The sequence below is a fragment of the Syngnathus typhle genome, linkage group LG16, assembly GCF_033458585.1.
Source record: "Syngnathus typhle isolate RoL2023-S1 ecotype Sweden linkage group LG16, RoL_Styp_1.0, whole genome shotgun sequence".
Lineage (NCBI taxonomy): Eukaryota > Metazoa > Chordata > Actinopteri > Syngnathiformes > Syngnathidae > Syngnathus > Syngnathus typhle.
Genome location: NC_083753.1, coordinates 5,503,450 through 5,518,514, shown reverse-complemented (window position 1 = coordinate 5,518,514; position 15,065 = coordinate 5,503,450). Strand labels below are relative to the sequence as shown.

General features: G+C 49.3%; 2 protein-coding genes across 2 annotated transcripts; one reads left to right on the top strand and one right to left on the bottom strand.

Moving 5' to 3' along the window:
* Positions 1-55: 55 nt before the first annotated feature.
* LOC133169673 (creatine kinase, flagellar-like) lies at positions 56-4,052 on the bottom strand. The gene is given in 15 exon segments (XM_061302062.1): positions 56-250; positions 336-525; positions 595-718; positions 782-953; positions 1,018-1,176; positions 1,179-1,379; positions 1,448-1,789; positions 1,845-2,034; positions 2,105-2,228; positions 2,313-2,484; positions 2,554-2,910; positions 2,988-3,329; positions 3,409-3,598; positions 3,679-3,802; positions 3,885-4,052. Coding segments are annotated over 15 exon segments (2,985 nt in total). The 5' UTR covers positions 4,004-4,052; the 3' UTR covers positions 56-71.
* Positions 4,053-9,187: 5,135 nt separating this feature from the next.
* Positions 9,188-14,911, top strand: nrde2 (NRDE-2, necessary for RNA interference, domain containing). Its single transcript, XM_061302057.1, has 19 exons — positions 9,188-9,299; positions 9,667-9,769; positions 9,859-10,023; positions 10,138-10,278; positions 10,346-10,614; positions 10,704-10,933; positions 11,005-11,232; positions 11,311-11,500; positions 11,650-11,783; positions 11,907-12,027; positions 12,095-12,270; positions 12,336-12,507; positions 12,580-12,800; positions 12,874-13,345; positions 13,501-13,853; positions 13,920-14,059; positions 14,194-14,335; positions 14,440-14,511; positions 14,599-14,911. The coding sequence occupies exons 1-19, from the start codon at positions 9,239-9,241 to the stop codon at positions 14,722-14,724; spliced, it is 3,516 nt and encodes a 1,171-aa protein (XP_061158041.1). The 5' UTR covers positions 9,188-9,238; the 3' UTR covers positions 14,725-14,911.
* The last annotated feature ends 154 nt before the right edge of the window (positions 14,912-15,065 follow it).

The window sequence follows — 15,065 nt, the reverse complement described above, 5'->3', positions numbered from 1 at the left end:
AAGAAAGCAAAACATCAACAGCAGATATCACAGAAGGTTTTGCTCCAGAGAAAAATTGCTTGTCAGTGCTTCTACTTCTGGATGGGCATCAAGTCATCAATACTTTCTTCCATCTCAAGCCTCTTCTCCATCTCTACCAGAACCTTTACGCCGTCAACTACCATCTGCACGAGCTGCACCTCAGTGAAACCCATTCTGTCAGTGTTGGAGATGTCAAAGATTCCATTATCTGCCTCGGTGTTTGCCCCGCCTGGAAAAAAAATGGGACAATTTTTCGGCCTGACGGGAAGCAGCATCATTTTGACCAAAGCAAGGAAGAAAGGAAGGCACTTTACCAGTTGCACGTTTCTCAAGCCTCAGCCGCTTAAGAACTTCTTCAAACTCAGGGCGTTTGTTCAGGTTTGGCAGCTTGACAATCACACCGGCACGGAGACTAGTGCCCAGGTTGGATGGGCAGGACGAGATGAAGCCCAAGTGGTCATTCCACATGAATCCAAGCTCTTTCTCCTTGAGTTTGGTCTCAAACTAAAAAGGAGCGACACAACGAGATGACGGTCAACATGTCTGAAAGCTTGGTCTGGAGATCAAACCAACCTCTTGGATTCCCCTGCAGAAGCGACTAAACGCCGCCTTCATGTTGCCACCTTTCTCAACGGAAATCACTTTGAGATGCTCCTCTTCGTTCACCCACACCAAGAAGGTATCAGCGTCATTGTGCCTTTGAAGAGAAGATATGAATTTGTCGTGAATGTTGCGTTTCCAAAGGAAATGCGTGTCTTACCAGACGCCTCTGCCGTCAGGCCAGTCGCGGGTCATCCCCGAGGCAACCAGCTGAGGACACACCGGTTTGGGAAACAGCAAGTGCTGATCTATCATTTGCTGCTGCTCATCTTCTGAAAGGGTCTTCAATGGCACGTAGCTGCCCGTCAGGTCTCCGCTCAGCGATCCGAGAACTGCGCAACAACAACAAGCAACGTTGACACACCTTCAAGTGCGCGGCCGAAAGAAAAGCATTACCTTCGGTGAAGAGCTGCCTGAGAAGACGTCTTTCTCCACGAGTGCAATGCGGCGGCAAGCAGAAGGTGCGAATGTTGCGACTGGCTCGGACGCGGGAAATCAGAACGTAGTTGGGGTCGAGGTCGTCGCCCCCCTTAGAAGTAGGTAAAAGACACCAATTGCCGCACTTCCGTGGACAAGCCATTGGAAAAGAACTGGACTGTACTGTACCGCAAGGCTGTCTGGGTTGAAATCACTCTTGTGCATGTCTGTTGTCTTGTAACCATGTTTCTCCTCAATGACAAGGTCAAAGAGTTCTTTGAAAACCTCGTAGGACTCCTCATCACCGGCCACACAGCCCATAGTCATACCGAACGGGTTACCTGCAATTGGCAATAGTGTCACCAAATGGGACCAGACCCAACATTAGGTAGGGCTCAATTTACTGTACCTGGATTATCTACACCTGTCTGGATGACCCGGTCGATGGTGAAGCCATAAGGAGTTTTCCGCTCACTCAGTGTTTTGTACAGGTCCAGTGTTAAGAACTTGGCCATGTAGTTGTTGTGCATGGTGAGATCTGGGAAGTCCTTCTCGGGCGAATGCTTCTTCAAGCGCAGTTTGCCAGGCATCAGGTTGTTGATGGAGCCACCCTTTTCCAGCTTCTTCTCCATCTCCACCAGCAACTTAACGCCATCGATCACAATTTGGACAAGCTGCACCTCCGAGAAGCCCAGTCTGTCGGCGTTTGAGATGTCAAAGACTCCACCCACCGCAGCTGTGTCCACACCACCTGACAAGACACATATCTCAGCATACGTCCAGGAAAGCAAACCGATTTGGTGTACCTGTTCCACGTTTTTGGAGCCTCAGCTTCTTGAGAATCTCCTCAAACTTGGGGTGATTGCTCAAGTTTGGAAGCTTTACGTGCACACCGGCACGCAGACCGGTGCCCAGGTTGGAAGGGCAGGTCAAGATGTAGCCAAGGTGATCATTCCACATGAACGCCTCACCTTTCTCCTTGATCACAGCCTCGAGCTAAATGGGACCGAGTTGGTCGGGTTATGGTGATGTCGTGCGGCCCCCTGCCTGTTAATCGTCGACAAACCTCTCGGAGTCCGGTGCAAAAGCGAGTGAACACGTCCTTCATGTTGCCACCCTTCTCCATGGAAATCACTCGCAGATGGTCTTCCTCGTTCACCCACACCAGGAAGGTTTTGTCGTCCTTGTGCCTTTTGAAGGAGACACAATTCATTGGTTTCTAAATCTTCCAGACATCAACTTGGGACAAGAGGCTCTGCTCTGCTCTTTCTTACCAGATGCCTCTGCCGTCAGGCCAGTCCCGGGCCATCCCGGAGGCAACCAGCAGGGGAGACACTGGCTTGTCAAACAGGAAGTGGTCATTGATGAGCTGCTGCTGCTCCTCCTCAGTCATGCTCTTCAAGGCGTAGTATTTCCCTTGAAATTCTCCAGTGAGCGTGTCTAGAGCTGCAGAAAAAGCATCAAAGAAGATTTCGTTCGGATGTCCACATCATGGCCGTTTCCGCTGGCTCATACCTCCAATGAAAAGCTTCTCCAGAGCGCGTCTTTCTCCACGGCTGCAGAGCGGCGGCAGGCAGAAGCCACGGACGCTGCGGCCTGTTCGGACCCGGCAGCTCAGAACATATTTGGGGTCGAGGTCTTTGCCCCCCTGGCGAGGCGAGAGCAGACTAAGGTTTGTTGCAATCCAAATGAAACGTCAATCTCCGGTTCACTTTACCCTCAGGTGGTCCGGATTGAGGTCAGTCTTATGCATGTCTGTTGGTTTGTATCCTCCATGTCTGTCTTGAATCACAAGGTCCATCAAGCCTCTGAAGACGCTGTACGACTCCTCGTCTCCGGCCACGCAGCCCACCGTCTTGATGAAGGGGTGACCTACGCACATTTCACAGAGGAAGACGTGGCGGCACGGCGCAGGGACGGAAAAAGTCCAAAAGCTGCATTCTCTCTACCTGGATTATCCACGCCTGTCTGAATGACGTCGTCTATGGTGAAGCCGTTGGGGGTGCAACGTTGCCTCAGCGTCTTGTACATTTCAAGGGTTAAGAACTTGGCAATGTGGTTGTTGTGCAGACTGAGATCTGGGAACTCATCCTTTGAAGAAAAGACAGTCATCTGAAGGTCAGCTGGCATTAGCTCATCGATGGGCTCCTCCTTCTCGAGCCTCTTCTCCATTTCCACGAGCAGCTTGATGCCATCCACCACTATCTGGACCAGCTGCACTTCAGAGAAACCGAGCCTGTCTGCATTGGAGATGTCAAAGACCCCATCCGCAGCATCTGTATCCACACCACCTGATGAACACAAGCGATGTATTCAACATCAAAATGGTGGTCCAAAAATCCAATTTGACCAGAAGGTGACTACACGTACCAGTTCCACGTTTCTGGAGTCTCAACCGTCGAAGAACCTCCTCAAACTCAGGATGCTTGCTCATGTTTGCTAGCTTCACATGTACGCCAGCACGTAGACCAGTGCCCAGGTTGGACGGGCACGTCAGGATGTAGCCAAGGTGCTCGTTCCGCATAAACGCTTCACCTTTCTGCTTGATGGAGGACTCGATCTTCAAACGGATGGTCAAAACAGGTGATGAGAAGCGAAAAGGCTTGAAACGTTAAGACTCCTGAATGTCCGTCCAAGAACCTCTTTGAGTCCGCTGCAGAAGCGAGTGAACACTTCCTTCAAGTTGCTGTCTTTCTGCATGGAGATGACTCGCAAATGGTCCTCCTCGTTCACCCACACCAAGAATGTCTTGCTGTCATTGTGCCTTGAAAGGAGAAATATTCTCAGATCAAATGCGCCCCCCCCCCCCCCCTTTCTTAGATGCTTCAGACGCTGCTGCATCTTACCAGATGCCTCTGCCGTCAGGCCAGTCCCGGGCCATCCCTGAGGCCAGCAGGAGAGGGGACACTGGCTTGTCAAACAGCAAGTGGTCATTGATGAGCTGCTGCTGCTCCTCCTCAGTCATGTTCTTCAAGGCGTAGTATTTTCCCTGAAGGTCGCCACTCAGAGAGTCCAGTGCTGTTTAGAAAAGTCACTATTAATGTCTTCAACTCAGGCGGCTCTGTTGTTTACCTTCGACGGAAAGCTTCTCAATCGCACGCCTCTCTCCACGGCTACACAGCGGCGGCAAGCAGAACCCACGGATGCTACGGCCGGTTCGTACTCGGGCGCTCAGAACGTACTCTGGGTCCAAATCATCACCTCCCTGAAGCATCACAAAACACAAGGAAGTTTGTTTCTCTGCGCTCCAAATGCTCGAGCCAAATGTCAAGGGGGAAAAGTGCTCGACCTTCAGATTGTCTGGGTTGAGATCAGTCTTGTGATTGTCTTTGGCTTTGAAACCTCGATGTCTGTCTTCAATCACGAGATCTAGCAGATCTCTGAAGACCACATATGACTCCTCATCTCCAGCCACACACCCAACGGTCATGATGAAGGGATGGCCTGCGGTCAGATACGTCAACTTAGACAAATAAGTCCAAAATGGCTGCCAGTTCCCGGGCGAGTTAGCCTACCTGGATTATCCACGCCTGTCTGGATGACATCATCGATGGTGAAGCCATTGGGCGTCGTACGATCCTTCAGCTTCTTATACATCTCCAAAGTTAGTATTTTGGCCATGTGGTTATTGTGCTTACTGAGATCAGGAAACTCGTCCGTAGCCGTCGGTCCCTTCAGCCGGACGCCGCTAGGCATGAGATCGTCAATGTGCTCGTCCATTGCCAGCCTCTTTTCCATTTCGACCAGCACCCTGATCCCGTCCACCACCACCTGGACCAAGTTCACCTCGGAGTAGCCCATTCTGTCCTTGTTGGAGATGTCAAAGACTCCGTCCACGACGGCCGAGTCCCCGCCACCTGACGGAACAAACGAGACCTCTGTGAACTTCACTGTTGAAATCAAAAACAACAGGTTGTGCAATGAATTGACCTGTTCCACGTTTCTGCAGCCTCAGTCTCTTCAGAACCTCATCGAAATCCGGGTGCTTGCTCAGGTTTGGCAGCTTCACGTGAACACTGGCACGCAGACCGGTTCCCAAGTTGGACGGACAAGTGGCGATGTAGCCGTGGTGCTCGTTGCACATGAACACATAGCCTTTCTTCTTGAACAAGGACTCCATCTAAACACCATCAGGTCACATCCATCAAATAAATAGCAAGTCACTTGATGAAATATTTCACATGGAAATAAACTAGAAACCTCTGCAAGGCCGAGACAGAAGCGAGTGAACACTTCCTTCATGTTGCCGCCTTTTTGCATGGAGATGACCCTCAGATGGTCCTTCTCGTTCACCCACACCAGGAATGTCTTGAATTCGTTATACCTTCAAATATCACATCAATGTAGACACGTTCGTTCCAAATGGTATGAACAATCCCGAATCAATCCAATCATGTATCATCATCATCATCATCACCAGATGCCTCTGGCTTCAGGCCAATCACGAGCCATCCCGGCGGCCAGGTGCAGAGGAGACGCGGGCTTTTCAAACAAGAAGTGGTCGTAAATCATCTGCTGTTGTTCAGCCTCCATCATGTCCTTTAAAGGGTAGTATTTCCCCTGTAGGTCTCCAGTCAGTGACTCCAGAACTGCGAGTGCGCCGCCAGAGCATTATTGGACACGTTTCCACGCCGATGAGCGGATGGGATTTTACGAAGCTCTCTCGGTCATTACCTTGAGAAGAGAGCTTCTCCACAGCACGTCTCTCTCCTCGGCTGCAATTGGGTAGAAGGCAGAAGCCGCGGATGCTGCGACCGGTGCGGATACGGGAGCTCAGAACGTAGTTGGGGTCCAGGTCCTCACCCCCCTACGACAAACAAGTCATTGAGAAGGTGATCAGTACCCGACGTACATCGAATCAAGGCCTTTACCTTTAATTTCTCTGGGATGAGTTCAGTCTTGTGCTTGTGAGTCGGTTTGTATCCATGTTTGTCCTGAATCACCAGGTCCAGCAAGTCTTTGTAGAGCTCGTATGACTCCTCGTCCCCAGCCACGCAGCCCATAGTCATGACAAAAGGATCGCCTGCAGGTAGTGGTGTCATTGGGCAACAACTTTCTCAGGAATCCAGGAAGTAGACAACGTTAGGATAGCTACCGACCGATATTGTCCACGCCGGTCTGGATGACATGGTCTATGGTGTAGTCATTGGATGTCGTTCGTTCCCTCAGTTTTTGGTACATTTCCAGCGTCAAGTGTTTGGCCATGTAGTTGTTGTGCCGACTGAGCTCTGGGAACTCCTCCTCGGCTGAAAGCCTCTTCCGCTCAGGCTGAGGCTTATCCTCTGGATCTTTGGAGAAACTAAGCAGAAAAGACAGCTGTGTGTGAGTCCAGAACTGAAGACACTTTGGTTTGCTTTTACCTCTTGACACTGGGCATGAGATTTTCAATGGGCTCTTGTATCTCCAGTCTCTTCTCCATCTCGACCAGCACCTTGACCCCGTCAATCACCATCTGCACCAGCTCCACCTCAGAGAAGCCCAGTCTGTCAGCATTCGAGATGTCAAAGACACCGTCCACGGCACCGGTGTCCACGCCGCCTGACAAGACAAGTGTCTTACTTAGTTCAAGTGCTTTGGGGTGTGTTTCTACCAGCAAAAACACACACGTACCAGTTCCACGTTTCTGGAGCCTCAGCCGCCGGAGAATTTCCTCAAAATCAGGGTGTTGGCCCAAGTTTGGAATTTTGACGTGTACACCGGCACGCAGACCGGTGCCCAGATTGGACGGGCAGGTCAGAATGTAGCCAAGGTGCTCATTCCACATGTATTCCTCCCCTTTTTCTTTGAACAAGGACTCCATCTTGAAAGAAAAAAACAACACCACCACAGCAATTAAGTCATCATACAGCTTTTGAGCTTACTAGCAAATCCATCAAAACCCTGATCGTGATCACAAACAAACCTCCTTGAGTCCGGTGCAGAAACGAGTGAAGGCTTCCTTCATGTTGCCGCCTTTCTGCATGGAGATCACTCGTAGATGATCCTCTTCATTCACCCAAACCAGGAACGTCTTGTCGTTATTGTGCCTTTCAAGGAAAAGAACAAGTATGAGGACCAAGTGGGCTTTTCACCCAGATGGATCTGAATGAACCTCCTCACCAGATGCCTCTGCCGTCAGGCCAGTCGCGAGCCATCCCTGAGGCCAGCAGCAGAGGGGACACTGGCTTGTCAAACAGCATGTGGTCATCAATCAGCTGCTGCTGCTCCTCCTCAGTCATGTTCTTCAAGGCGTAGTATTTCCCTTGAAATTCTCCAGTTAGGGAACCCAGGGCTTCCAAGAAGATCAAAACCACTCGCCATTTTATACAAGGCACATCCGTAATGTTGAAAAATGACACTTGAAATTCAAAAATGTATCTCGCTTGACGTCATCTGTTCATTACCTTCAACTGAGATCCTCTCCACAGCCCGTCTCTCTCCCCGGCTACAGTGTGGCGGCAGACAATAACCTCGGATGCTTCGGCCTGTTCGCACGCGGCTGCTCAGAACGTAGTTGGAATCGAGGTCATCGCCCCCCTAAAGGAAGGCAGAGATAATATTTCAAGTATCATATATATCAAGTATTCAACGTATCATTCATGTAACACCGGGTACCTTCAGGTGTTCCGGGTCCAGATCGGTCTTGTGATCGTCCGATGGGCTGTAACCTCCGTGTCTTTCCTGAATCACAAGGTCCATCAGGTCTTTGAAGACTTCGTACGACTCCTCGTCTCCAGCCACGCAGCCCACCGTCATGATAAACGGGTGACCTACATTCCATTCATCAAAGTCAACAATGCCAAACCTCTGGCGTGGTTGGTGACTCGAATTGTACCTGGATTATCCACTCCGGTCTGAATGACATCGTCGATGGTGAAGCCATTGGGGGTACACTTGGCCCTCAGCTTGTCGTACATGTCCGTCGTTAAAAACTTGGCCATGTAGTTGTTGTGCTGACTCAAATTGGGGAAGTCTTCCTTCACGGACTTCTCCATCAACTCAAGTTTGGCCATTTCATCAGAGCTGGACAAAAACAATCGGGCCGTGTGATTTATTCAGTTGGATGAAGATAGACCAAACCAAAACTTGATGCACATTGTGCTCTTTTGATTTCTTGTGGTATTTTATTTGACCCAAAGTAGTTTACGCCACCCATCAAAACGATAGTTTCGACTTAGTGGTCTAGAAAAAGTTGAAAGCAATTTACAACATTCTGAAATAATGCATTTTCAATAGAGACAAGCACATCGACACTCATCTCAGGTTGGAATTATTATCACATATAGATATTTTCTGTCAAATGTGTTTTGCTTTCTAATTGAGGTGTAAAAAAAAAAAAGGATGACCACTTTGAAGAGGAGGAATAGTCCAATCCAAGCAAATAATCAGTGTATTGCAAGTGAATCATTTAACATTTCTCAGCGTCTAACTTACACAGTGTCTGACATGTTTCCGTCTTCTCTCAGATAGTCAGAGTAATGAGCGCTCAGCTTTCGGAGATATGAGAAAGGTTGCACAGCACAGGGAGCGTTGTCAAGCGGAATGTTCGAAAACGCATGCAAGTGCGTGTGTCCCAAACCTATATAGCCCCGACGTCAGCACCACGAAGTGGCCACTAAACGCGACAGGCCGACGTGTGCGAGCGTTCAACCATATCGTATGGTCGACGTGCGCTTTGTGCAAAACAACTTCTTCCATTAAAGCGTCATCTTCCTATTTGTGACGGGAGCTTTGATGTAACAATCATTATTATTATCTAAAAGATAACGTTTGGTCACACGCAGCATGAATCATTCCAAATTCAACAAGGTGCCCCAGCCTAGCCAGATGATGGCGCTATTGTTCTCTTCAATGTGCTAGTGTAGCGATTACAACCTGTCAATTATGGAGACTGAAATGTTTATGCTTGTGAAGCCTAGAAGAAAATTCATTCGACTACGACAAATTCCATTCCAATAAAAAAAAAAAAAAACGTATTTGTTTTTGTTTTGTTCGTTTCATTCCCCCCTCTCCTTTGTATTTCTATTTTGTATTTGTTGATCAACAGTTTGACACATTTTTTTGTATTGTATTTGTGTTGATTTCTACAAATAAATCTTATATTTGTTGAATTTGTTTTGTTCCAATAAAGTAAAACAAATATTTGATTTGTTCATGTCGCACTGTACGTGACGTCATCAACCCGCGACGACACGTTCAGCAGGCGTAAACAAAGTAAAACATGGCACTGTTTCCAGCCTTTGCTGATGTGAGCAGTGACAACGTTGAAGACCCATCTAATGGTAAAGATAACAAGTTACAAGATAGTGTTTGGAGTTGTTACATTCCAAGAATATATACCAAGTGGGAGAGCGACCATTACTTTTCGCAACGCTGGTCATGCTGTTAGTAGCACCCGCTGGTGTGTTTGAATTGAACCGAATGCTAATGCTACTCGGATATCAGATAGAAGAGGTGGGAGATTAGGAGTAATCTCGAAAGAATTTGCGATTTAACACTGATTCGCAATTCCTTCACGTCTGTCAAATAGTAATTTGCTGACTGATGGAGATCAGAAAGCAATATTAAATGTAGCATTACATGGAAGCACAGTGATTACCCTTATCTGTTCACTGAACTAAGTGAGACTTTGTTTCTTTTTTCATTTAGAATTGAAGTGGTTGAACAATACGAGTTTTCAGACCAGCGATGCCCTGTCCCTGCATAATCGCTTTTTAGAGATCAAAAGTGAAGGAGTACTCCAAGACTCAAGGTAACATTTTGGAGAAAGTAAAGTGATCTGTCAATCATAATAATGTACGTGCCGCTGAATTTTGTAACGTGTTGTTGCTTTATATTCAGTTCAGACAGAACAAATGAGGATCGTGTACCAACAAGGAAGAAGGAAAAAAAGCATGGAGAAAAAAAGAAAAAGCACAAAGAAAAGATTAGACGATCAACACAAAGCAGTGGGTCAGACTCTGAACCAATTTTCCCCAGTGATCTCAAGCGAAAACAAACAAACAGGTACACACACCACCTAGTGCGCTTCCATTCGATTCGAGTTTTCATTTCAGCCATCCACACTCAGTGATTTCTTATGTCTTTGTTTATGGTTGACACGTGGCTGGCGTCTTACAGACAACAGGCTGCTCCAGTCGCAACTTCTTTCTCCTGGTTGGACGATCTTCCGTCGCCCGCTGCACAGCCGTTCTGCGTCGACTCTAAAGCCGATGCGTCCAACTGGACATACAAGTCTCTATACAGAGGAGATGTCGCAAGGTAACACAAAAAACAAGCCTCAAACGTGACCACGCTCAAGTGTGTTCATGGTACTTTGTTACCGCAGGTATAAGAGGAAAGGCATCTCGTCACTGGGTCTGGATCCTCTCAAACAAGAAGTCCACTGGGAGGAGGACGTGAATAAGAAACATAAACGGGGGGACAAGAAGAAAGGCGCAGACAGATACTTTTCCACAGCCTGTCGTCAGTTTCTCAGGTCCGAGCAGCCTCTCCCGACATTACCGAGAGTTTGCGAAAGCAATCGTGTCACCCGCTCCAGCCCCTTTCTTCCACTGGAAGACATTGAGGGGGAGCAAAAAGGAGAGGCGTCCCAAGGTAGTACAATTTCGCTCGGTCCGGAACATGATGGACCCACCTGTCCGGGTCATTTAAGCATCTCACTTGGTTTTGCTGTGTGGCTCCAGGTGGCAGAGCACAAAGTTCCTCAGTCAATCCACTCGGCGTGTACGACTCCACCACTGCCCTCTGGCTGCAGGGCAAGGGAAAGCAGGATGAGGCAGATCACCCCGACAAGCCAAACCTGGAGACGGGGCCAGAAGCTGCGCTTTTGACCGGCCAGACTGAAGAATTCAACCGGAAACTGAGAGAGCAACCAGAGGACACTCAGCTCTGGCTGAAATTCATTCGATATCAGGTAGGAAGACTCTTTTGCTGCGGTCGTTGGTGCTCGCCACTTTGCACGCATCAAGCTTATCTTGCCTTTAGGATGAGTTGGGTGCAACGGTATTTGGAGGCGAGGAAGAGCAACGGGGCAAAGAGTTAGCGGAGCGCCGCGGCAAGTCTTCGTACAAAGCCGTGCTGGAGAAAAAGCTGAGCATTGCGGAGCGTGCTGTGGCCACCAACCCCAGCTGTGTGGCTTTGCAGCGGGAAAGACTCAGGATCTGCCAAGAGCTTTGGGAACCGGCGGCTCTGGCTAAAGAATGGAAGAAACTGGTAACTTTGCTGCCCTTCGCCCCAAAACGGACCGGATCAAGCGACGAGGCCAACTCTTGTTTTGATCTTTTCTCCAAGGTCTTTCTCCACCCAAATAGTGGCCCTTTATGGAGGGAGTATCTGCTGTTCACCCAGAGCTACTTCAGCAGTTTCAGCGTGTCAAAGGTGAACTCTGCTTACGGGAAGTGTCTCAGCACGCTCAGCGCTGTCCGCGATGGCAGCATGCTGTCCCACCCAGCCTTGCCGGGGATCGAAGAGGATATGCTCGGTAAGGCCGTAGGAGCGACCCGCGACGTTCCGTTCTCTTTCGATTCATTGCCTGCCCGTCCGTATAGCTCGCCTTGAATTTAGCGCTAGACTTGACGTGTCATTTAGGTGTGAATTTGAAACATTGTCTGTCCTTGTGCCATTCTTCAGATATCTTCACCAAGCAGTGTCATTTCCTCCGTCAGTCCGGTCACGCAGAGAAGGCACTGTCTCTCTTTCAAGCCATGATGGACTTTACCTTCTTCAAACCTGACAGTGTACGACAACTGCCCACCAAGCAACAGGTAACGCAAATGCCTTCCTCGTGCTGCATTCCCATCCAAAGTTGAAATGTTAACGTCTCCAATCCGTGTGGTATTGCATCAACGCTGAGGGAGGCTATGACGTATTTGTGTCGCTATGTGCAGGCTGACTTCTTTGAGCCATTCTGGGATAGCGGCGAGGCAAGAGTCGGGGAGTTTGATGCCAGAGGTTGGAAAGCCTGGATGGTCCAACAGGAGCGAGGAGGATGGGTCCAGCCCTGTGCAGGTGAATACATACAACACATTTGATGCCATTTTCTGGCTGGACACCCTCTGTGTCTGTTTCTCCACAGAGGAAGAAGAGGAGGAAGAGGAGGAGGAAGAGGACGAGGTGAAGGACCGCAGCCAGCCGCGATGGACGGTGTGGCTGGATGTGGAGTCATCTCGTGAAGCTGCGCATTGGTTGCCTTGGAGACCTGACAAAGCCAAGGGCCAATCAGAAGACGACTGCGACGACCCGGAGAGACAGGTAAGGCGGAATTCCCGTGGCTCCGCTTTGTCGGATCTCATCGCGCGTCTTTTCGCTCTCCGAAGGTGCTGTTCGACGACATCGGGCCTTCCCTCATTTGCCTGTCGTCGCCAGAGCTTCAGCTTCGCCTCCTCCTGAATTTTCTCTCGTTTCTGGGGCTGCCTGTGGACACTGCGCTGTCCGCTGGCAGGTGGCATACTGGCCTGCTGTTGGAGGACCTTTCTCTGCTCACTCAGGGTGAATTGGAATGGCTATTGCAACTTCAGTGTTGAGGGACAAGTCAATCTAACCTGGTGGAACTCATTTTAGGCAGTGACGCCCGACGACCTCTGACGTCCCGTAACTTATCGAGTCTTGGGGTGAACCCTGTGGGTCACATGACCACCCTCCAGGGAACCAGGAAATGGGTGGGACTTGGAAAGCAGGGCGAGAAGTTTGTCAACTTGATGTTGGCTACGCTCCAACCTGTTCTTCCGTCTGAACAACGAGCTGTTCTTTCACTCAGCCGGATGCAGTATGAGAAACTGAAGGTAGGAGCTTTTTTTATTTTATTTTATTTTGTCAACCTTTTGAAATGGTTTCTGAGCTCTTTGTTTGTTTCAGGTGTTTCGTTGCATTCAGGGCAACAAAAAACGTCTGCGCTCTCAGAGCAAAATCAGCAAGCGGATGGCCAAATCGCTGCTCAAAGAACCCGACAACCGCTCATCCTTGCCAATGTGGCGAGAGTTCGCCCACTTGGAGTGGATGCTCGGTAACTTGGAAGAGGCTCGCAAAGTCTTTTCCGCCACCACGGCATTGGGCGGGGGCAAAGGGCTGTGTAACCCCTCCCTCTGTGAGCTGTGTCTACTGTGGGCTCAACTGGAGGTGGAGGACGGAGCAAGTAGTCCAGGAGGGGTGCCCGACCACGGAGGCGCACCTCCGGCCGTACGCGTGCTCACCCGACTTGCCGAGGGGAAGGCCTTAACGCCTTCCTCGTGGTCGCAGCCCGTCTCTCCGGTTGCCATCCTGAAGGCCAGGAGGTCTTATGAACAGGCGCTGACTACCGCTTTGTCGACATTCCAGGCCGACAAAAAAAGTAAGCGCCGTCAGAAAATTCAATCAATCAAGCAATCAACAAAAGAGCTTCTTATGAGCTAGTTTGCGTGTTCAGCTTTAGATGACCAGCCAAACTATGGAGATTGTAATCTACTGATGTGTGATAGTAATGTCATGGTATTATCCCACGAGCAGCTCTTCTCCAAGAAGAGAAGCTGAGGTTGAGAGGGCTTGTCGGCTGCTACGCTCTGTTCCAGTACCTCACGATGGGCATCAACGCGGCAAACGCAGTCTACAGCCAGGCCCGAGAGCAGATGGACGAGCTTCACCGTACGCTGACGTCTGAGCACAACGCCCCCCGCTCTGGCAGCGGCCCGTTGCTCGACACGTTAGCTTGTGAGTGCCAAATGGTGGCGGTGCAGCAGGCCTCTTTGCTCAAGTACCACATGAGCGTTAGTGTGTTTCCACTGGCGACGCTGAGAGACACGCTCACCTCTGCCCTTTCGAGCTGGCCGAGCAGCGCCCCTCTCTGGAGCATATACGTGCAGGTAAAATGAGTTTTGCAATTCGACAGATAACGGCATCCTAATTGTCCATCCTGGGTCCTGTTTCAGGTGGAGAACCGTTACCATAGTGCCGGCCGGGCTCGTCGCTTTTTTCACGCTGTCACGAGGGACAACGGTAGCGTTGTGCCGCGCCTCTTTGCTATTGTTGCTGAACAACAAAGAAAGCAGCTGGTGGAAGCAGCACAGAGGTAGGTAGGAGTGGGAAGAAGAAGAAAGAACACAAGCAAGCTGCTTATTCGTTTCCAAAAATGGATTGTGGAATGATGTTCCAACTGATTATGAAACATGATGATGCATTGTTGACACATGTCATATCAAATAGATCCTGCGACAAAAGCGCCACCTTGACGGTCCTGCCAGAGAACGGTCTGAGCAACCGTATCGGCAGGCTGTTTGAAAACGCCGTAGGATCCGAGACGGGCGCCCATTGTCCTTTACTTTGGAGGATGTACATTCACTACCTGGTGAGATGGACAATAATTCAATTAGCCACATGAACAGGGCAGTTTAGCACCAAAGTTTGCGCTTTGGGATTTGAATCTCATTCATCCCGTGTGTCCATTTGGAGGTGTCAGAGGGTAAGCTGGATAAAGCCAAGGGTCTCTTCTACAAAGCTTTACAGAATATTCCCTGGGTGAAGGTACGTGGCAACCTTAACAGCGTCGTCTATCTTACCGCGGGACATAAATGAAGGCAGTGGTACATTGAAAGTGATGTCTTTCACCAGGGATTGTACATGGATGCCGTGCAGCTGTTTCGTGAGCATCTGCAAGAGTTTGTAGATCTGATGACGGAGAAAGAGCTACGAGTCCGATTGCCATTAGAAGAACTCGACATATTGCTGGAAGACTGAATCAAACTCGCATGCAAAACGGAATTACTGATCAGCAGAAAAAAAAAAAAAGACATTGCAACCATTTCTCCAGATGGACCGAGTAATTGCATTTTTTAGTTTTTTCAAGAAAAAATATTTTGTTTGTAATTTGTATATTGAGGCTTTGAAACATTTATTTATGAAATAAAATCTGACAAAAGGTGAACTTTCATTTTGTGTACACCTTGCAGATCATCTGTGGCCAATCAGCGGCCGATGCGCACCGCTCCCGTTGTTGCGGCTCTCATTTGGCCAATCAGGAATGCGAACCTTTTTCAAAACATCGATTCTTCCGCCAACAGAAAAGACTTCCGGAAAGC

Coding starts and splice junctions, on each gene's coding strand:
- nrde2 (XM_061302057.1), top strand. CDS start 9,239: ATGGCACTGTTTCCAGCCTTTGCTGATGTGAGCAGTGACAACGTTGAA. Junction 10,279..10,345: donor TACAGAGGAGATGTCGCAAG/GTAACACAAAAA, acceptor TTGTTACCGCAG/GTATAAGAGGAAAGGCATCT. Junction 14,512..14,598: donor AGAATATTCCCTGGGTGAAG/GTACGTGGCAAC, acceptor GTCTTTCACCAG/GGATTGTACATGGATGCCGT.